The 21,932-nt window shown below is 46.2% G+C and overlaps 1 protein-coding gene across 7 annotated transcripts in view; it reads right to left on the bottom strand.

Moving 5' to 3' along the window:
• Positions 1–21,932, bottom strand: part of EGFL6 (EGF like domain multiple 6) — a 55,109-nt gene that overhangs the window by 29,814 nt on the left and 3,363 nt on the right. For 5 of the 7 annotated variants that reach the window (XM_027054520.2, XM_027054521.2, XM_053202082.1 and 2 more), the window contains exon 2: positions 3,125–3,237. The exons of 1 other annotated variant lie outside the window; for it this stretch is intronic. In XM_027054520.2, the coding sequence (XP_026910321.2) occupies positions 3,125–3,237 (113 nt within the window). Of the gene's footprint in view, positions 1–3,124; positions 3,238–3,422; positions 5,108–21,932 lie in introns of those variants that run through there. One more of the 7 variants, XM_027054522.2, reaches the window with a different exon arrangement.

The following is a 21,932-nucleotide window of genomic DNA, read 5'->3' as shown; positions in this document are numbered from 1 at the left end:
TCCACAGACCTCTGGCAGGCCTCTCCCACGAAGCCGATCAGGTACCATCTTATTAAATAATTAGACATATATTTGGTTTCTATCCTTGACTTGCACTCCTATCTGATCCCAGTGCCTTCAGAACACAGACTTAAACATTCATCTTTGTTCCTCCCGCTGCGCTTAGCGGTGTCGTGAACGTGTCAGACACGCAAACAGTTCTGAGTCGTAAGTAAAATAAAAGGTGCAGAACTCTGACCAGGGCAACCTTTTATGGCTCTGAACAAATCACAGGTGAGAAGGTCAGGAAAAAATGCTTCCCGGCAAATTGCTTTCACTTCTGGAGACAAAAGAGAATTCTGCTTTCCAGCGCCTATTTTGTTATGGATGTGTTCTTGGAGAGGCAGCCTTAAGTTCAGATGTTAGGAAAAGAAATCTGTTACTTTTTTGAGCCTTGAATACCTCTGATGGCTCCCTCGAAAGTTATTTTCAATGTGGGCCAGAGAGGAAAGCCAGGCCCAGGGCCAAATAGAACATGAGAGAAATGGTGAATAATATCCCCGCTGCTCTGAGGTCAAAGCTTCAGCAAGATGTTTTCCATTTACAGTGACTTCGGATCTGTGATTCGAACAGCCAGGGTCCAGCACAGGGAAGTTTGGTTTATGTCTACAATGGCCTGAGGTTTAAGTGTCCTCCAGCTAAAGTTCTTGTTCATCCTCCCTAGATTCCTCCAGATTCTTGGTGGGAATGCGTTCACGGACAGCTCTCAGCTCCGTATCTCATCGTGCTAAGTGCCGTACATTTGAAGGGTAATGATGTCGAGCTGAGCCATCCCGCCAAGAGCTAGAAAGTGCCAGCGTGGAGTCAGGGCCTCTGGAGGAAGGAACAGACAGATGGAAGTGACTCCCAGGCTGGGGTGTGATTCGTCTTGTTCAGGACGTGCGTTCTCGCCTCATTACCATTCAGCCCACACTCTGGCTTGGGAATCAGAGGTCTGGCAGTCGGGGGCTAATCTCGCTGTTATTTGGTGCTTCAAGGAGATGACTTTACCATCAAGAAGGACCATGCAAATTGGACGTGATACAACACGGATTTCAGATACAGAAATCATCGCAATGCAATACCTGAACCTTGGGCTCGGGCAGCAGGGGGAGGGGGGCGATGGTCCCCCCGGCTTGCCAAACACGCACAGTGAGCATTTCGCTCGAACCCTGTGCACGTGCTCTTTTAACATCTTGCTTTAAAGCCTCTCCTGCCTGTGGTAGTACATTGTCCACAAAAACATCGAGAACGTGACCGGCTGGCTGCGCCACGGCCAACCTGCTCTGATTTAGGTACAGAACAGACCTTACCGCCCCCATTTATTCACCAGAGACGTGTCAGTTTTATGGCAGTAGGTGCTGGGGTTTGTGCAACTGTGAGAGATTCCAAAGCATGCGCTCCACGTGGTTTTTGCCCCTTTCCACCTGACTGGCTTCAAATAAAAATGTGCTGCGTCTCGAAAAAGAATACAGCAACGTTTCATTCCTGCATCACCTGGTGCTTTCGGGGACAGGAGAGTTACTGGTCCTTTCCGAATCAAGGGTGATTTATGAGGTATTTTCTACGCGTGCCAGGGAACGAGCATATCCTTCGATGCTTACTCTCCTCGTCCTCTGAAGCAGGGCTTAATCTCTCCACATCGAGGAAGGAGAGCCTCAGCCAGCTTACCCACCTTGCCCAAGGTCACAGACAGCATTCTGAGTTCTCAGGACAATGTCCTTGATCGGGGCCCCACCCTCTTTTTTTTTTAATTGACAAAGCCCCAGGAGAATGTTCTAACTTTACCGAGGTGGGCAAGAACGACCTCAACTATTTTTCTGGTATCTTTATACTCTTATCATCTGGGCACAAGGAGGCTGATGGTGAGAGATGTTGCATAATAATGAGCGGGTAGGAGCATTATCAGTGCCTTCCAGGGTTTTATAGATCTCAGTTATTATCAAGTTCTGTCTTCACCTGTGGTCTATCCGGCTATTTCTTAACCAGCTAGAGAGGAAGAGTTTAGGGCAGAGACAGAAAGAAGGTAGTACTGTCAAAAAAAGCTAACAGTTTTGCGCCTTACTGTTTATAAACCAGTTGTGTGTTTATCCTATTGAAAAGATTAAGGGCTTTGGGTTCAGGTATAGCCACCTGCTAGGGACATGGGGACCATGAGACCAGATTCCTGCCCTGAAGGAATGTACCCCCGGTCAGACAGTCAGCTAGGAGGAATGTGGATCGGATTCTTCTTCACTGTGACTGTGGGTTCTCATAGATAGTCATACAAAACAAAGAGGGGCGTCTGGGTGGCTCAGTCGGTTGAGCGTCCGACTTTGGCTCAGGTCATGATCTCGCGGTTCGTGGGTCCGAACCTGCGTCGGGCTCTGTGCTGACAGCTCGGGGCCTGGAGCCAGCTTTGGATTCTGTGTCCTGCTCTCCGCCCCTCCCCCTGCTCATGCTCTCTCTCAAAAATAAACAAACATAAAAAAAAAATTTTATAAAAAAAAGAAAGTGACATAAAAGTACGCAAAGCCTCGTCCTCCCTAGCCCTCCTGAAAGTGATCAGAGGCCTCTCTTGGGAGTTCCTCACACATGGTCTGAGAAACCGTATCCAAAGCAAATTACGGTTCCTTAGATTGAAATCCAGACAAAAGGATCAGAAAAATACTTAAAGCGTTTACCTATACGCACCTATCTCTTGAAATATCTAGAAACAGGCATCATGGACTTTAAAAATGTGAGTAACCAAACCATAAAGTAAATGGCTTACTTTCTGGTGTGTAATTGGAGCCTACTGGTTGGATGATTCATAATTAACAAGTAGATTTCGTTAGCAATCAGTTGGAACAATTATAACTAGAAGGAAGTATACCGGCCGGAGACTGACAGAAGTAACTCACAAGACCCCTCTCCTAAAGCAAATCCTGTCTAGAATGAAGGTAGCAGCCACATTTTGAACGGGAAAACATCTCACAGGAACCCGGACCTTGGGTACAGATATTTTCGTCCCTCTGCTGGGGAACCCACTGACAAGCTGGTGACAATTTACGGTGTCACAGGTAAAAACCTAAGGACGCTGGCCTCATACTCGAGCACAGGGTGGTCTGAGTTTTTATAAAATTACCTTCACAGCCTCCCCTGCTGTTCCTTCTCCAGCCATAGCAGCAGGCCAGCTTAGTTCCGTAGCGACAGAGCCCGGGCTGCGGTGTGGACGTCGACAGCCCACGATCCTTTGCACTGTGGGTCAAGAGCCACCCGTTAGTACTGAGAAAACAGAAAGGGCAACAGAGACCCTTTCCTGCTAGTCAATGAGCAGGAGAGATGACAAGTACCTGGTGAGTTTCAATAAACCCGCCCTAAGGGCTAAATTAGATTCTGAAAACGTCAATTTCAGGTTGCCAGCCTCTGCCACCATCCCTTACCAGCCTTCCCTGATCATAAGCGCCGTCCATTTCTTTCTTCTCCAGGGTTAAAAGAATTGAGTGACATAATCTATAAAACGAGGGCGCGTGAGAGGGGCCCAAAGTTGGTCTCCGGACACTCCGCGGTGCCAATTTTCCGCTCCAATTCCGCATAGACACAGTGGCGATCCAGGTCTGTGTCTGTTTCGCTGCCGAGGGCGGTAATGTGACTCCCCGGCCCCGCCGCTTTGTCCCAGACAAGAGTGCTGCATTCACCCCACTGGCCACCTGGGAACCACTAGACAAACTGGAATCTCCACACGCCACAGGCAGTTAAGAACTGGAAGGGCTCCAGAGACCCTTTGGCAAAGCCCTCTCATGTCACACATGAGGACACTCCAGCCCGGGGTGGGGGGAAGGGGGGACAGTCATGTGCCCAGCAGGGCCGGGTGTCGGGGAATCCAGCCTGGGGCGGGTTCTCGGTCCAGACCACCTCCCAGAAACACCATTTGCTACACTCCTTAACTGTGGAGCAGGGAGTGGCAAATGTTTCTCATAAAGGGTCAGATGGTAAATATCCTAGGCTTTGTCATAAATACGGTCACACGGTCTCTGAACAGGCACAAAAGCAGCCAGACGGACAACAGTAGGCAATAGCACACAGGTGCGCATAACTGGGTTCAAGAAACTTTCTTTATGGACACCAAAACTTGAATTTAATATACTTTTTGCGCGCCATGGAATAGTACTCTTCCTTTGGTTTAGCTTTAACCGCTTAAAAAGATGCAAACCACTGCTGGCCCGCGGGCTGGAACTTGCCGACCCCTGATCCGGAGACCGGAAAGAGCGAGCCCGGCCATCAAGCGCCCCTCAGCATTCTGGGCCACGAGTGAAGCTTGCCCACATTTACTTGCCTGCTGACCTAGTGTCGGACAGGGTTGCTACCAGCTTCTGGAAGAAAAGACTGGAGCTGTGTATTCTGTGGAGGGCTGGGATGGTTTCCTCCTGCGTGTTAAATACAACGTAAAACGTTTCCCGGGCTCTTTAACAGACAAGGAACGCACGCGTTACCACCTGCTTTCTGCTGCACGACTGAATTCTATGCAATAACACCTTAGTCAAGGTTGGGAAGTTACACAGCCTTGCGGTTTCCCCTTGTGGTCTGCCTCTCCCACCAGCCTGGTTCTTCCGTCAAGAGCCACAAAGATACGGTCTGGGACATTTCGTTAACCGAGAACACCGAACGCCAGGATGCTTTTAGTGTTTAATTTTTCTTCAAGGGGACTTTCATCTTCTGCTGAAGTTAATTTGATGGATTTGTAAGTCATTCGCTCGACCATTTAGAACTGGGTTTTCCAACCTCTACGTGGTGGATGCTTTGGGCCAGATACATCTTTGCCGCTGGAGGCTGTCCTGTGCAACATCCCTGGCCTCTACCTACACACGCCAGAAGCGTGTGGGTTACACACCCACCTCTCCAGGTGTGGCAGGCGAAAGTGTCTCCACACATTGCCACACGTCCCCTGGGGACAAGACTGTCCTGTTAAGTCCCCCTGCAAGTGAAACCTTTACTCAGCACTTGCGATATTGCAAGCACTGTCTTAGACACATAGAGTGATGAAAATAGACCCACTATTTTCTCTCTTAAATTCCCAATCTATTGTAAACAGATATATTGCAGTCGAGGACAGCATGGTAAGTATCCTTTGCAATGCTTTCAGAGCTCTGACCGAGAAATAATACAGTCACCTGTCATAATCTGATATGGATATTACTAACAATTCTTCAAGGGATCCCACAAACTTTTTTTCTTAACGAAAGAAGAAACTTTTAAAGCTCACTTACTTATTTGGGGGGAGGGGGAGGGGGAGGGACAGAGAGAGAGAGAGAGAGAGAGAGAGAGAGAGAGAATCCCAAGCAGGCTCCACGCTGTCAGCGCAGAGCCCGACGTGGGGCTTGATCTCACAAACCATGAGATCATGACCTGTGCCGAAATCAAGAGTCGGACGCTTAACGGCTGAAGTATCCAGTTGCCCAAAATACCACAATCTTGACCCAGTCTGCACGTTACTAACAATTCCCAAACAAGAAAGCAGACTACGGAACATAAAGTGTCATGTGTGTCAGTCCACACATCATGATGCGCTTCAGAATCTTGGTTTAGTATTTTAAAAATTGATAAAATTGACATAATAAAACACAGTACGTTTTAGTATTCGCTGTTGGGAAACCATCACCATTATCTAATTCCAGAACAGTTTCATCCCTCCAAAAAACAAAACACAAAAAACAAAAAACCCCAAAGCCACACCCATTTGTAGTTCCAATTTCTCCCCCTTCTATCCTCTGACAACCACAAATCTACTCTTTGCTTTGGGATTTGCCTAGTTTGGACGTTTCACATAAATGTAATCATATGCTATGTGATCTTTTGAGTTTGGCTTCTTCCACTTAATATGCAAAAGGCTCATCTGTGCTGTGGCACGTAACAGGACCTCATTCCTTTCTATGGCTGAATAATCTTCCATTGTATGGATACACCACATATGTTCATCCATTCAGCAGCTGATGGACATTTGGGTTGTTACTACATTTGGGCTATCACGAACAATGCTGCTGTGAACATTGATGTACGACTTTTTGCACGGACATGTTTTCACTTCTAGGAGTAGGACTGTTAGGTCATATGGTAAACCATGTTGAACTTTCTGAGGAACTGCCAGAATGTTTTCCAAGATGGCCGCATCATTTTACATTCCTGCCAGCCATGGACAAGCCTTCTGATTTCTCTATTCTTTTTTTTTTTTTTTTAAATTTTTCTTTTAACGTTTATTCATCTTTGAGGGACACAGAGAGACAGACCGTGAGCCGGGGATGGGCAGAGAGAGAGGGAGACACAGAATCGGAAGCAGGCTCCAGGCTCCGAGCTGTCAGCACAGAGCCCGACGCAGGGGTCGAACCCATGAACTGTGAGATCACGACCTGAGCTGAAGTCAGACGCTGAACCGACTGAGCCACCCAGGCGCCCCCGATTTCTCTATTCTCACCAGAACTTGTTATTGTCCATTTTTTTTCATTATAGCCATTCTAGTGGGTGAGAAGTGGTATCTTACTGTAGTTTTGGTTTGCATCTCCCTGATGGCTAATGGTGTTGGGCATCTTTCATGTGTTTATTGGCTATTTGGGTACCTTCCTTGGAGAAAGATCTATTCGGGTCCTTTGCCCATTTTTATATCGGATTATTTGTCTCAATGCCCTTAAGATGTGAACACAAAGATTGAAACTAGTCGGTAAAAACAGCTATCCCCAAACCTTGGTGAATAAGGTAATGTAACTTTGTCTCACCCTGCAGAAAACTCTTCCCCCTAGAACTTCAGAGTTAGTTAGTTTCTTTTTCTCATTTTTCAAGTTTATTTTTGAGAGAGAGCGAGCAAGTGCATGCATGAGCAGGGGAGGGACAGAGAGAGAGAGAGAGGGAGACACAGAATCCGAAACAGGCTCCAGGCTCTGAACTGTCAGCACAGAGTGACCTGGGGCTCGAACTCAGGGGTGGCGAGGTCATGACCTAGGCCGAAGCCACGCAGGCGTCCCCTCGAGAGGCAGTTTCTTCACTACACATGCCTCTCATAAACATTGACAAAGCACACACATCTGCTTTCTCCTTTAACAACCTGGAGCTGATGTTTGGGGAGCAGAGCAGACAGAGGAAGTAACTCTGCCTGGGAAAGAAGAGGAAGGTGTCACAGGGGATGTTGACACTGGGGTTGGATTTGAAAAGAAAACATGACAGAGGTGCCTGGGTGGCTCGGCTGGTTAGGTGTCTGATTCTTGATTTTGGCTCAGGTCATGATCTCATGGTTCGTGAGCCCAAGCCCCGTGTCAGGCTCTGTGCTGACAGTGCGGAGCCTGCTTGGGATTCTTTCTCCCTCTCTCTCTCTCTCTCTGCCCCTCCCCAGCTCATGCTGTCTCTAAAAAACACAAACATTTAAAAAATAATAAAAATCAAAGAGAAAACATGACAGACAGAAAGACAGGGATGCATTTAATTAGATTTCAATCTATCAACTAAAACCTTGGCGATGACCGTGGCCAACTTCTTGCCTATAGGTTTGCAAGGGAGGGAGGGCCTTACCTATTTCCCGACGCCCCAAGCTCAGCTTATTCAATAGGACGTGAATATGTATTGAGCGCTGAGCTGGGGACTGGGATACAGAGATGAACATAGTCCCTGACTATGAGCTTTCAGACAAGAGGGTGAGGGCAATAGAGGCACTAAACATACTCCATCAGCTATAGAAGCTTAAAGCAAAGAGGCACACTCTGGTTGAAGAGTTCCAAGATGTTCCCTCTGAGGGCGCAACCTTTCAGGGAAATGGAAGATGAACAGAAGTCAACCGCATGGAGTGAGGGAAAGAACATTACAGGCAGAAGTCACAGCACGAGTGCAGGGTAAGAGCTAAGAGACACCATGCTGGTGCTCGAGGAACCGAAAGAAGATGAGAGGATCAGAGGGAACGGAGGAGAGCGGGTTACAACGCAGAGTGCCCTGCCCTGTTAGTCACGCTAGGGCTATGGGGCCTCGTAACTGAACGGTCATAGGGCAGCATGGAAGGGTTTGAAGTAGGGAGGTTATTTGATAACATTTTCCTTTAGAAAACTATCATCGTGGCAGCAGTCTGGAAAGTGCACAAGATGGAGGCAACACGGAAATAGGGATGCCAGTTGGCCTGGAAGATGCTGGTCTTTTGGACTGGAGCAGTAGCAGGGGCAGTGGGGAAAAGTGAATGGTTCAAGGTGGCACCAAAAGACTTGGTAATGGATGAATCTTCATTCATTCATTCATTCATTGAAACATTCAGTATTTACTGAGAACCTACCATGTACCAGGCATTGGGTTAGTCTCCAGAAGCTCAGCAGCGATCATGAGGAACGTCAGCTCTCAGCCTCACAGAGGTCGTATTCTGGTCAATCAGACGTGGAGTGTGAGAGGGATGCAAAAATGGGAAGATGGCAGGGTGTTGTTTCTGGAATGGGGAGCATGGATGGAGGACCACATCCAGGAGCAGGGTAAATGAGGAGCTGTCTTTGGGACATGATAATTGTAAGGGCTCATTAGACGGGATGTTGAGGAGGAAGCTGGAGATTGAGGCCAGAAGTCCAGGAAGCAGGACTGCATTCCGGAGTCTTCTGGGGGGTACTTGATTACTGAGTCCATGGGAATGCATGTAGTGTAAGAAGAAAAGAAGGCTTGGGGCACAGCCCCAGGGAAACGAGCACGTGAAGGTGGGCCAAGGAGGGAGGGGAAAGGTCCAGAAAGAGACCCAAACAATGCTCAGAAAGGTAAAAGGAACACCAGGTTAGTACAGTGTCAGGAAAGCCAAATGCAGAGAGTGTTTCTAGAAAAAGCAGGATCAGCTGATGCTGAGTGGTTATAAAATATGATGGTTAGGACTATGGTCTCCTTCCTGAATTGGAATCTTGGCTCTACTATATACGGGCCTGTGACTTTCAGCACGTTACTTCACCTCTCTCTGTCTCAACTGATCTCATTTGTAAAACGAGGATAAAAAGACTATTTACTTTAAGGGTTTTCGTGACAACGAGATGATTGAATACACATACGTAAAGGGCTTAGAACAGTGACTAACACGGTAAATGCCCTCTACCTGATCGCTCTCAGCAGTGTAGGATTATTATTAGATGTGTTGAAGAGGGTATAAGGTTTAAAACTGCCATTGACTCATAATCAACGAAAAGAATCTCAGTTTGAACTAGGTTTCTGCTTCAGTCCGAGTCCCCTGAGAAGCAGAACCCATAAGGGGACTAAACGTGCAAGGATGTTATTACAGGAAACACCTGTGAGAGAAAATGGACGGGAGCCGGGGAAGGCTGGGACATCTATTGGAGCCCCATGGACATCTGACTCGGAGTGGAGGGAACAGGGAAAAAAGTTGAGCGGAAGCATCCGAGGCTGCCGCGTAGTCTAAGGAAGGTTTGGCAAAACCGAGGGGACTCCTGGAGCCCCAGCTGACCTTCAGAGGAGAGTGGTATTTCCCACAAAAGGTCCTGCCTTAGTATCTCTGCCATGCTCAGCCTGGAAGGCGGCCTGGAGGGAGCAGCCCATGGGAGGCGTGGCCTTGCTCAAATGTGGTGATGGATTTTTCTTTTTTTTTAAAATGTTTATTTATTTTTGAGAGAGAGAGAGAGAGAGAGAGAGAGAGAGAGAGAGAGAGAGAGAGCACGAGCAGGGGAGGGGCAGAGAGAGACAGAGACACAGAATCGGAAGCAGGCTCCAGGCCCTGAGCTGTCAGCACAGAGCCCGACGCGGGGCTTGAACTCACGGTCTGCGAGATTCATGACCTGAGCCAAAGGCGGACACATAACCCACTGAGCCACACAGGCGCCCCAAATGTGGTGATGGATTTCTAAGAGCAGAGTAGTCGGGGCCCTGGGTCAATTACACCCCCGGCAGTTGGAAGTCTGCAAGGCACATTCTTGTGGTTGCCACAGTTTCCACGCGAATTGACTTGTTAACGTACCTATGAATCGGTTTTCACCGTAAGGGGAGGTTATTATAGAATTTTACCTTAAAGAAAGTAACCTTAGGCATCAGCCCCGTTCTACCCTATCATTTTACACCTGAAGAAACCAGGGCCAAGAAAAAGACCGGGGACTTTACATTGTATCAAAAGTCAGAGGGGAACACACTTCACCAAAGTATGGAAGGGGAACAGAGTTTTCACCTCAAAATATGCTTTTTTGGCATAAGGGCTATTTGGGGCTGATTATTTTTAAGAAACAGCAGACATAGGAGAAGCTCTGAAAACCTGAGAAGAAGAGAAATCTCCATCTGTAAGGGTGTCCCCCTCTCTGTACCAGGAAGGGGATAATGGCTTTATTATTATTTTTATTTATTTTGAGAGAGAGAGAGAGAGAGAGAGAGAGAGAGCATGAGAGTGCACACACAAGCAGGGGAAGGGCAGAGAGAAAGGGAGAGAGAATCCCAGACAGGCTCCGCACTGACAGTGCAGAGCCCGATGTGGGGCTCGCTCGAACCCACGGACCACAAGATCATGACCTGAGTGGAAGTCGGACGCTTAACTGACTGAGCCACCCAGGTACCCCAATGATGACTTTAAATCTCAAGAAACTGTTATCGATGGAGAAGGCCAGGACTTAAATCTGTGTAACAGCCTTACCCTTGTTTATAGTGCTTTGCCTGGTAACCTCTCATAACCTGCTCCCCCCCCACCCTCAACATCATCTTTGGTCTTTAGCTGGAGATGTTCCTTAAATAACTCCATTTGGGGGAGTTATTTGGTTTTCCTGGGTCTCCCCCATGTGCACAGCAGGTAGATACGTTATTACACTTCTGTTTGGTTTTCTATTAATCTTCTATTACAGGGGGAACTCAGTCAAGAACCTAGAACGGTAGAGGGAAAATAATTCCACCCTCCCGCGCTATTCATTCATCCATCTTTCCATTTGTTCACCCCAAATTTATTCAGTAACTACACATGTTAGGCACTGTAGTGGGCACTGAGACTCTAGACATATGTAAGGAACAGCCCCTGCCCACAAAGAACTTATAATCTAGGGATGAAGAGAGGCAAGTGAACAGATAATTACACTCCAACATGACAAATCTTATCCAAGGAGTAAGTTCTCAGGAGCTCGGAGAAGATAAAAGAATCGTTAGGTTCAGGTGGGCAGGTGAGGGGTTTTCTGGATGAAATGGGGGCCTGATGTGAATTCTGGTGACTGACGGGACTTACCCGGGTAACACGAAAGGAGGCTGTTTGGTGGGGAAGATGTTCCAGGCAAAGAAAATAGCCTGTGCCAAGGAGGGAGCCACTAAGAACACGAGGATTGGTGGCCTATCAACTAGAGCTCAGATAGGGGTGTGTGTTTAGAGCAGGGGAGTGGGAAGGGAAGTGGGGAGAGTACGGGGAGGAGAAGGTAGCAGAGAGATAAGCAGGGGCAAGAAAAGGCCCGCGACCATGCAAAAACATTTTGTCCATCCTGAAGGCTCTGGAGGGTTATAGAAGGATTTCAAGCAGTTTGGAAATATCAAGGATTTTGCAAGACAAAGCAGCCTCCGTAGGCATAGGGTGAACTCAATAAGCAACAACATTACTGAAACTTGACACCAAAAGTGAAAATTAACAAGTGGGATGACTTCAAACTTAAAAGCTTCTGCACAGCAAAGGAAACCATCAACAAAATGAAAAGGCAACCTACTGAATGGGAGAAAATATTTGCAAATCATATATCCGGTAAGGGGTTAATACCCAAAATATATAAACAGCCCATACAACTCAGTAACAACAAGACCAACCTGATTAAAAAAAAATAAAGGCAGATCTGAATAAACATTTTTGCAAAGACAGCCAGATGGCCAACAGGTATATGAAAAGATGCTCAACGTCACTCGTCATCAAGGAAACGCAAATCAAAACCACAAGGATAGATCACCTCATACCAGTTAGAACGGCTATTATCAGAAAGACAAGAAATAAGTGTTGGCAAGGATGGGGAGAAAAGGGAGCCCCTGTGCACCGCTGATGGGAATGTGAATTGGAAAACAGTATTTATCCAAAGAAAATGAAACCACCAACTAGAAAAGATACACACACGCCCCATGTTCACTGCAGCATTATTTACAATAGCCAAGATCTGGAAACAACTTAAGTGTCCATTGACGGATGAATGGATAAAGAAAATGTGGTATATGGGGCGCCTGGGTGGCTCCGTCGGTTGGGCGTCCGAGTTCAGTTTAGGTCATGATCCCACGGTTCGTGGGTTCAAGCCCCGCATCAGGCTCACTACTGTCAGTGCAGAGCCCGCTTTGGATTCTCTGTCCCCCTTTCTCTCTGCCGCTTCCCTACTTGTGCTTTCTCTCTCAAAAATAAATAAATCTTAAAAAAGAAAGAAAGAAAGAAAGAAAGAAAGAAGAAAGAAGTTAAGAAAGAAATAAAGAAAATGTGGTATATATACACAATGGAGTATTATTCAGTCATAAAAAAAGTGTGAAATTTTGCCATATGCGAAAACATGGACGGACCGTGAGGATGTTATGCTAAGTGAAATAAGTCAGACAGAAAAAGACAAAAGCATATGAGCTCACTTATAGGTGGAATATAAATAACAAACAACAACAAAAAAAACACAAGCTCATAAATACAGAGAAGAGATGGGTGGTTGCCACAGGCAGGGAGGTGGGGGTAAATGTGAAATGGGTAAAGGGGGTCAAAAGGTATAAACTTCTAGTTATAAAATAAGTAAGTCATAGGGATGTAATGTACAGATGGTTAATAATACTATTTTGCATATTTGAAAGTTGCTAAGAGAAAAAGTCTTAAAAGTTGTCGTTAACAAGAAAAAAAATTGTAGTTATGCATGGTGACAGAGAGTAACTTGACCTATGGTGATCATTTTGCAATAGATACAAATATTAAGTCATTATGTTGTACACCTGTAATTAATATAATATTATCTGTCAATTTCACCTCAAAAAAAAAAAAAGATTGCCAAAGCTGTTGGGATATAAAATCACAACAGAAAAATTGAAATTGGTTGAAACACGATATTTTTTTAAAAGCCTAATTAAAAACTTTGGGGAAAGAGTCCAGGGTCCTCTGTCTGAACAGTGCTCGCACATTACCGCAGCTCTCCAGAGAAATCCTTCTTCTCGAGTTTTCTTGCTTTCCCATGCGTGTCTTTAGGTGAAAAGGTGAAGCTGGGAAATCTGAGGTGTATCGATTTCTCCCAAATCATCATTTTTGACGTTGGGTACAAAGCATCACTTGAAAAGCTCTCCAAAATGTTAACGACCCACTCTGGGGCCACCAAAGACTTGTGAATCAAGTAAGATTTCTTATCCGCTGTAAAGAGTTCCTTCCCCGCAAATGCATCTTAGCACTACAGCTTTGTTAGAAGATAACGGAGATTTGTTATTAAATCTAGCCTTATTCCCATTTGGTTAAAAAAAAAAAAAAAAAAAAAGGAAACAATAGTTAAGAATGAACTTATGATTGAGAACCATACAATGGATTCTGATGTCTGGGCAACTACAGAAATCAGAAAATACCAGTTCAGCCGCCAGCTTCTCTGTAGCTGCAGCGACATGTCCTGTGCATATTTCCTAAAGAAGACCGAGCAGCTTGAAACAACAGCATAGGAAAAACCATCAGAGAGCCACGCAAGTCCACAAACGAGCAACATGCCTTTTAATTCAAAGGGACAGCCACAAATGGGAGTTTAGTGGTTTAATCATCCGATTCTACATCTGGTCAGGAAAATGGAAAACTAGTTTAAAGGCGGGGGGGGGGGGGGGACTCTCTGGCGGATAAAATGGCTAATAATTACTTGTTGGTTTGTAGATGCCAGAGGAAATTGATTTATTACCCCAAGAATCCGGCTCTACATTCTATATTTGCCGGGTTTTTCTTTTTTCTTTTTTTTTTCTGAAATGCACATATGCAGTTATTTAAAATTATGGATAAAAAAGTAAGTATTAAAATATTTCTGTTTAAGTTGAAACAATACGATTGAGGGGAAGAAAGGAACGCAGCGCAGGCAAGCATCTCGACAATACTAGCAGGGCACGTGGGCTTATAAAATCCTTTAAAAAGCACTAAAAAAAAAAAAGGTTTAATCTATAGTTCTTTAATCTAGAGTTCTTGCATGGCATTGCAAGTTAATGTTAGTGAATTATTCAGATTACTTCCCTAGCATCCTCTTTCCACCTGTCTTTTGCTCTAATTCCTGTCCAATCACTAACTTTCCCACCATTAATTCAATTATCGTTTTACTTTAATATCTGGTTGTATTCTGGATGAGGGACATACACTGTTAGGTTAAACTACATGAAATTTTTACAAGATGAAACTGGCCCCCCAAAATGGCCAAGTTTCTGAACGTTCGCGTTACGATTTAACGATCGTGGATGAGAACGTTATAGGTACTCAGCAAATCGGCTTCTGTGTCTCCTGGGCTACGCTATGCTTGCCCGCCAGCCTGCCAGTTAGGTGGGGTCACCATGACTGGTTTGGGCCAATCAAAAGTGGGCAGATCACCCCCAGGTCTGTTCACAAAGCCTCCCGTGGGATCCCGGACACGCTCCATTTCTAACAGTCCATTGAACAAAAAGGACTCTGTGGACCTGGAGGAAATGGCACTTTGAGATGGATGGAGCCTGGACCCGTGTGAAAACATGCAGCAGAAGTCTCTCAAACATGCCTTGGACTTCAAGGCAGGTGAAGAAATAAACTTAACCATGTTGAGCCACTGCAAACTTGAGATGGTTTGATACGGAAATTAGCCTACCCTGATCAACAGAGTAGTATCTCAAGAGCGATTTCCTTTCCTAAAGTCTAGCGCACATATTTTCCTCATACGTGCATCTGTTTTTTATTTCTTTTTATTTTTTATTTGTTTCTCATACGTGCATCTGTTTGCACAAATAAAATCTTACGAAACTATCAACATGAATTGCATTTAGTTCCCTGTTTAGTGAACCGTGTATTTATTTATTTTCTTAATGTTTATTTTTGAGAGAGAGACAGAGACGAGCAGGGAGCAGCAGAGAGAGGGAGACAGAGAATCCAAGCAGACTCCAGGCTCTGAACTGTCAGCACAGAGCCCAACGTGGGGCTCGAACTCACGAACCGCGAGATCACGACCTGAGCTGCAGTTGGACGCTTCACCGACTGAGCCACCCAGGCACCCCAGCATGTATTTCTTAAAATGTACAAAACTGGCAGGGCGCCTGCGTGGCTCAGTCGGTGAAGTGTCCAACTTCGGCTCAGGTCGTGATCTCGCGGTTTGTGAGTTCGAGCCCCACCTTGGGTTCTGTGCTGATGGCTCATATTCTGAGCCGGATTCTGTGTCTCCCTCTCTCTCTCTGCCCCTCCCCAACTTGTGCTCTGTCTCTCTCTGTCTCTCAAAAATAAATAAATGTAAAAAAAAATTTTTTTAAATGTACAAAACTGGAGCAGTGCATTCCAAGATACGAAGGAGGCATGCTTCCGGCACAGTACGAAGCACTGGAATTTAATGCATAACAGACTATAATGTGCTTGTATGCATTTGGCTGGATTACCTAACCTGCTGGGACCCGATAAACGTGGGGTCATCAATCCAAAGGGATTTACGAACCTAGAAAGAGAATTCCTGATCGTGGGCTGAACTGACCCCAGCAACATCCTCGGCCACCTCGGGAGGTCTGGCCTGGTCGGCTAGCGGCGGTCTCTCTCAGATCTCTCTTGCTGAACAACGTTTGGCATATCGGAGGCCCAGGGAACCTGTTCCCGAGGCAGGGACGTGTCAGTGTAGATGAGCAAACGTCTGTGGAGAGGAGGCTCTGAGCTGTGGGAGTCTGAGCTAAATGCCAAACTGTCCCCAGTTCCTTTAACGCGTTATACAGCTTGCTGTCTACACTGATCGAATTAATCACGAATCGCCATCTCCACAGCTGAAGTTAATTTAAAAACATTCCAGGGATTGTGTAAGTAGTGTAGTATGTCTTCATGGGATTCCTTATTTTCCGCAAAAATATACTGTGCCAGAGTTCTTTGCTTGCTGATGGTCAGGTTCCAGGAAACTTTAGGCTATTCCTTCTACAAGACAAATTGAGGAGTTAAAACTTCTTTCGCTCACATTTATATATGGCCAAACAAATGAAACGAAATGGTTTCTAGAGAGGGGCCATCAGGTCCGGCCGTGAGGTCTCTTTGCTTTGTTTCCTTTTGTGTTTATCAGAATTCCCAGGACGGCTGGCCCATTGTACCTCACTGGTTAGGATTAATTCTGATTTCCGACACATCTTCAATATCCAGAGCCCAAGTCAAACAGGCCCAGGGATGCCCCAAAGCGTCTCACCTTCCCAGATGCGCAGGCACTGAAGAGCCTCATCAAAAAATGCCCGGACTATCACGTGTGCCCCGGGATGTGTCCCTTACCTTCCAGTCTCCCGGGTCATGAATGGTAGTGTAATACGTGGTGCCTCCCATGGCTTCCTCCATTTCTCTCGCTTGCCTTCCAAGCTCAGGAGCCGGTGGAAACTGGGCATGGGGGTGGTCCTAGTTCGGGCTCTTCCAGAGGCCGATCGAAACAAGGGTCTGAATACAAGTGGTTAGTCGAGGAGGGAAAGGCATGGGGGCCAAGGGCAGAAAATGGAGTTTGAGAACTAGGCAACGCTAGATCAAACAGGGCCTTCTACACCATCTTAGATGGAACAGATTTTATTCTTCATCCAATGGAAAGCCACCGAAAGGCTTTAGGGAGAGGGCTAACACCATCTGATTTAAATTTGAAGAGGAACACTTTGGGACTGAACTAGAGGGGACACAAGGAGCAGGAAAGGGATGCTACTGTAGGGGTTCAGGTGACAGATGACGGTGATGTGGCCGGGTGGTGGCAGGCGAGAGGGAGGCCAGGAGATGGGCTTGGGACGCGGTCTGCAATGGGATTTAGCGCCAGACTGAACAGAAGAGGGGAGAAGAGTGAGTTGTCAGGAATGATGCCCAGGTTTTGGGCTTGAACCAGTGGGGATACTGTTTGTTCTGGAAGAGAGAGACTGGGTGAGACGGGGGGCAGTGAGTTCTGGGGGGCAGTGAGTTCTGGGGAGCCGATCTAGAGCTCAGTTTGGGATGTCCTAAGCTCAACGGGACATCCCAATGGACAGGTCAAGAGTACAGCAGAGAGCACCTGGGGCTTGATGCTGACATTTTGAAGCCGTCTACACATAGATGGCATTGAAACAGCTAGAACTGGAAAGATTGCCTGGATGGAGTATAGATAAGGAATAAACTCGGGTCAGAGATGGAACTCTGTGCAAATGGAGGCTGATGAAAGAGGCTGAGGAGTAACCAGCGTGGGAGAAGGAAAACCAGAAAGTGTGATGTGGTGGTTTTAAAACATACCCACGAATTTTTTTGTCAGTCCTCCTTTCAAAAGGTGAAGCCCATGTCCCCACCCCTTATGTGGGACTGGACTTCGTGCCTGGCTTCAGACGAAGAGATCATGGTGGGCGTGATAGAGGCTCACTTCTGGGATTAGGACACCGAAGGCGTAGCAACCTTTGCCTTCTCTCTCTCTCTCGGATTTCTTGCGATGTGGAAGTCTGCTGACATGCCATGAGGACCCTCGAGCAGTTCTATGGAGAGGTCCACAAGGCCAGGGGCTGAGACCTCCTGCCACCAGCCACTGAGGAGCCGAAGTCTCCTGCTGTGGTCGGGTGAGTGCGCCATCTTGGAAGCAGACCCTCCAGCTGGAGTCCAGCCTTCTGAGGACCACAGCATTGGCCGACAACTTGGCTGCACCCCTGTGAAAGCCCCAAGCCCTGTGCAGCTGACGTGCTCCCGAACTCCCAGCTCACAGAAACTGTGAGGGATAAGAAATGTCGTTTGAAACCTCTGAGCTTTGGAGTATTCTGTAGAACGGCAGTAGAAAATTAATGCATGTGGTGCCCAGAAACCAAGCAAAGGGACTACCCGAAGAGCAGAGGTGATGGTCTCTGTAAAGATATTTGGTGCTTTGGTATGATTTTTAATGTTGCATTTGTTTTCATCAAGTCTGAGGCGCCACGGATCATAAGCGCGCTAATATGTACATCCGGAAAGGAAAAACACTGCCAGTCTAACTGAACTATGGTCCACTGCCTTAAAGATAATTCAGTGCAATTGTGCGATCATTCTGAGCTTGAATTGCTCATGATGGGGTTAGCTTTACAGAACGCGGCCTGCAAGGCCCCCCCTTGCTCTCTGCTCTCACAACCGAACCCACGTCCCGTGGCCCAACCCACAGGCTCCCTGCAGCCTGGTTCCAGCTTGCCTTCTTGGCTGTCCCTGGGCTCGTGACCCCAGATGCTGGCCAGTCCACTTCCTATCTGGGCCCAATGCCTTCCTTTCACATTCCTCTTGCAAGTATGTATCAATCCAGCCAGCCATTCATTTATTCCTATGAAACATCTACTGGGAATTAAGCAGTGGAATCCTGGCTTTCTGCCCTCTGTTTTCTATCAGGTGGGCTCATATTCATTGCGCAAGGACAGTTTAAATGTCAGCCCCTGTCCTCCACTTTCCCTGACTCACGCAGACTAAATTTCTCCTATCTGGTTTCTATGGAATGTTTCCTATGTTCTCTATGTTCTCTCCCCCCCACCATACACACACACACACACAAATGTGTATATAGTTTTATACGTGTATATATATACACATAAACAGACGCAGTTCATCTGTGCACAACGTGGGAGTTAGGGGCGCTGGCCCCCGGCACAGTCAAAAATCCTTGTATAACTTTTGACTCCCCCCAAATTGAACTAATAGCCTACCGTTGACTGGAAGCCTTACCAATAACATACAAAGGTTGATTAACACGTCTTCTGTATACGTATTAATATGGTGTTCTTACAGTAAAGCTAGAGAAAATGAAATTATTAAGAGAGAACGCATCCACAGTACCGTACCATAAAAAAATCCAAGGTTAAGTAGTTCAAACGCGTGTTAAGGGTCAACTGTAATATGTAAAAATATAATATATATGTATTCATTCTTTGGAATGCAACACCTACTATGTGCCGGGCAGGGGGCTAGGAGCTAGAGTTACGACCCTCACCCTGCACCCCATTTACCAAAACAGACAGAGATGTTGCCTGTCCTACAAAGTTGTTCAGTGGCGGCGGCAGAGAGATATGTATCTCTGGCATCCAGGAGAATGTTTGGGCATGTCGTTTGTTCAATTAATGTTGAGTTGAAGTGAATTAGTTTTAACTACTTTTAGAACATTGGGTTTTGGGGGGTTTTGTTCATTTGTTTTCATACACAAGAACTTCAGGGGCGACTGGGTGGCTCAGTCACCTAAGTGTCCGACTTCGGCTCAGGTCATGATCTCACCGTTCGTGGGTTCGAGCCCCGCATTGGGCTCACTGCTGACAGCACAGAGCCTGCTTCAGATCCTCTGTCCCCCTCTCCACCTGCCCCTCCCCAGCTCATGCTCTCTCTCTCTCAAAACAAATAAATAAACTTTAAAAAAAACCCACAAAAAACGAGACCTTCAGATTTAAAACAGGTATTTAAACCAGTACACTGATTACTCTGGATAGAACACCTCATGGAAAGTGATCTAACTATTCTTGGGAGACAACCACAGTTTTTAAATCTGCTACCTCTCCGCTATGATATTTTAAGCAAATCACTTAATCACTCAGTCTTTTGAAACTTAGTTTATCCATCTGTAAATTGAAGACATGATCTGTAATTTACACATGGCTGACATCGCAAGAGGGACCTCAATATCTGTTCTTCTTATGGCTGGAATGTGGATACATTTGCCAGAGCTCTAGAAGCCATCTTTGGCTATGAAGGGGGAACCTTCTGGTAGAGATGTTAGATGGTGCAGCCTGGGCGCCTGACTGACCCAACTACGCCCTCCTATGTGAGAAACACAGTTCTATTTGTTTAAGCCAAGGTTATGTGGGTTTTCTCTCACTTGTGGCCAATATTAAAGGGTCAAAAGGCAATGTTGCTATACTCACTGGCCAGTTACCCTATTCTGACATCTCCTACCTAAAATCCCCAATGTCACATGTCTTGGGAGGCCCAGTTTTCAGTGTGCATTCAACCGGAAATCAAGATCACGTCCCATAGGGTCTCTATCTTTTGTGCGCTTAACTTGCACGTTCGTTTGCTGGGGATTTCGTGACAATGTACCCCAAACTGGGTGGCTTCAGGACCAAAATTCATTTTTTCACAATTCTGGAGGCTGGAAGTCTGAGATCAAGCCACAAACGGTTTCTTCTGAGGCCTCACTCCTTGGCTTACAGATGGCCATCTTCTCCCTGTACCTTCACATGGTCTTTCCAGTCTTTTTTCTGTGGTTGTACGTGTGTGTGTGTGCACGCGTGAGTGAGCCTGTGTGTCCTAATGTCTTCTTATGAAGACACCAGTCATACTGGATTAGGGCCACCCTAATGACCTCATTTTTAACTAGTTACCACTTTAAAGACACTATGTCCCCCAAGAGTCACATTCTCAACGTATGAATTTGGGAAGGGAGGACACAACTCAGCCCACAAAACCTTAGGACACCCGTATGTCCTGCCCCTAGTCTCCCCAGAGGACTTTGTGTCCTAGAACTTGTCCCCAGAAGCACAAATGCCTGCGGCATTTCCCTGTGTCATCAGGTTAGTGACAAATGGTGCCTTGTGGCTGGTGGCCAGCCTCGTTTTGTGATGTTTAAGGGTCTTCTCTGTCGGCGGCAGCCAGCTCTGCCTGTGCCCACGGTAAGCTGAAAGTGTAGACTGCCCCCCTCAGAAGCCCTCAACCAATGACTGATGGGAGTATAAATACCCCAGCTCCCTTGCCTTCAGGGGGGTAACTCTGAGCCGTGTGTCCTACGGTCTTCCAGAATTCCCCAGCAGGATGAAATTATAGTGGTAACTTACTTCAAAAACATTTCGTTCCCTACTAGAACTTTCTGGGGTCACCTTACAAATAAACCGCATACACTCGAATCCTGGTCTCAGAATCTGCTTCTGAGATTATGTCAGCATCGATGTATCCAATTTGGGGGGTGGGGGAATAAATTTGGAATATTGGAATGTCACTGCTCTAAAGGCAGAAGAGCCAATCAAATAAGGTTCTTGGAAATTCATCAAATCTCTTCAAGCTTGTCCATCCCAATGTCTGTCAAATAGGTACAATATCTCTTTCTTAGGGTTGAGGAGAGAAGTGATTGAAATCACACTGAAAAGCGTTGACACACAGTAGAGTGTCAACAGTATTTGTTAAATGCTGATCTGATTTATGAAGACTGGGTAAGATACTTATTTTCATTTTAATGTTCGTGCAACCTTGGCTTATCGCATCAATTACATATAAATAGGATTTTAATAACCTCCTAAACCAATGAGCGGAGTTCCTCTAGGAAATAGTGACCATGAGATGTAAAAGATGCATGATACCTTAGCCACTGACAAATCACTAAAATCGTGTTTAAAAACAAGATCCAGGGGGCCCCTGGGTGGCTCAGTCGGTGAAACGTCCGACTCCGGCTCAGGTCGTGATCTCACGGTTCATGAGTTCGAGCCCTGTGTAGGGCTCTGTGCTGACAGCTTGGAGCTTGGAGCCTGGAGCCTGCTTTGGATTCCGTGTCTGTCTGTCCGTCTCTCTCTCTGCCCCTCTCATGCTCAGGTTCAATCTTTCAAAAATAAATAAAACATTAAAAAAATTAAAAAAAAAAAAAAAGATCCAGCCCATAAAACCAAGAACAACGGATTCACAGTTCATGCTTCCTGTGGAAGGCTGAAAAATGGTCTCCCCAAAGATATTCACGTCCTAAGGCTTGGACCCTGTACATGTTACCTTATGGCAAAAGGACTTTGCAGATGTGATCAAATTAAGGATCTTATGAGAGAGAGACCATCCTGGAATATCTGGGTGGGGCTGATATAATCACAGGCTGCTTCTTCGAGGGAGGAAGATGACTAAGATAAAAAAGGCAAGGTGATGAGGAAGGGACTGAAGT

Source organism: Acinonyx jubatus, chromosome X, assembly GCF_027475565.1.
Source record: "Acinonyx jubatus isolate Ajub_Pintada_27869175 chromosome X, VMU_Ajub_asm_v1.0, whole genome shotgun sequence".
In the NCBI taxonomy this organism is placed as follows: Eukaryota; Metazoa; Chordata; class Mammalia; order Carnivora; family Felidae; genus Acinonyx; species Acinonyx jubatus.
Note: the sequence above shows the minus strand (reverse complement) of the source record. Positions and strands in the feature narration are given on the sequence as shown.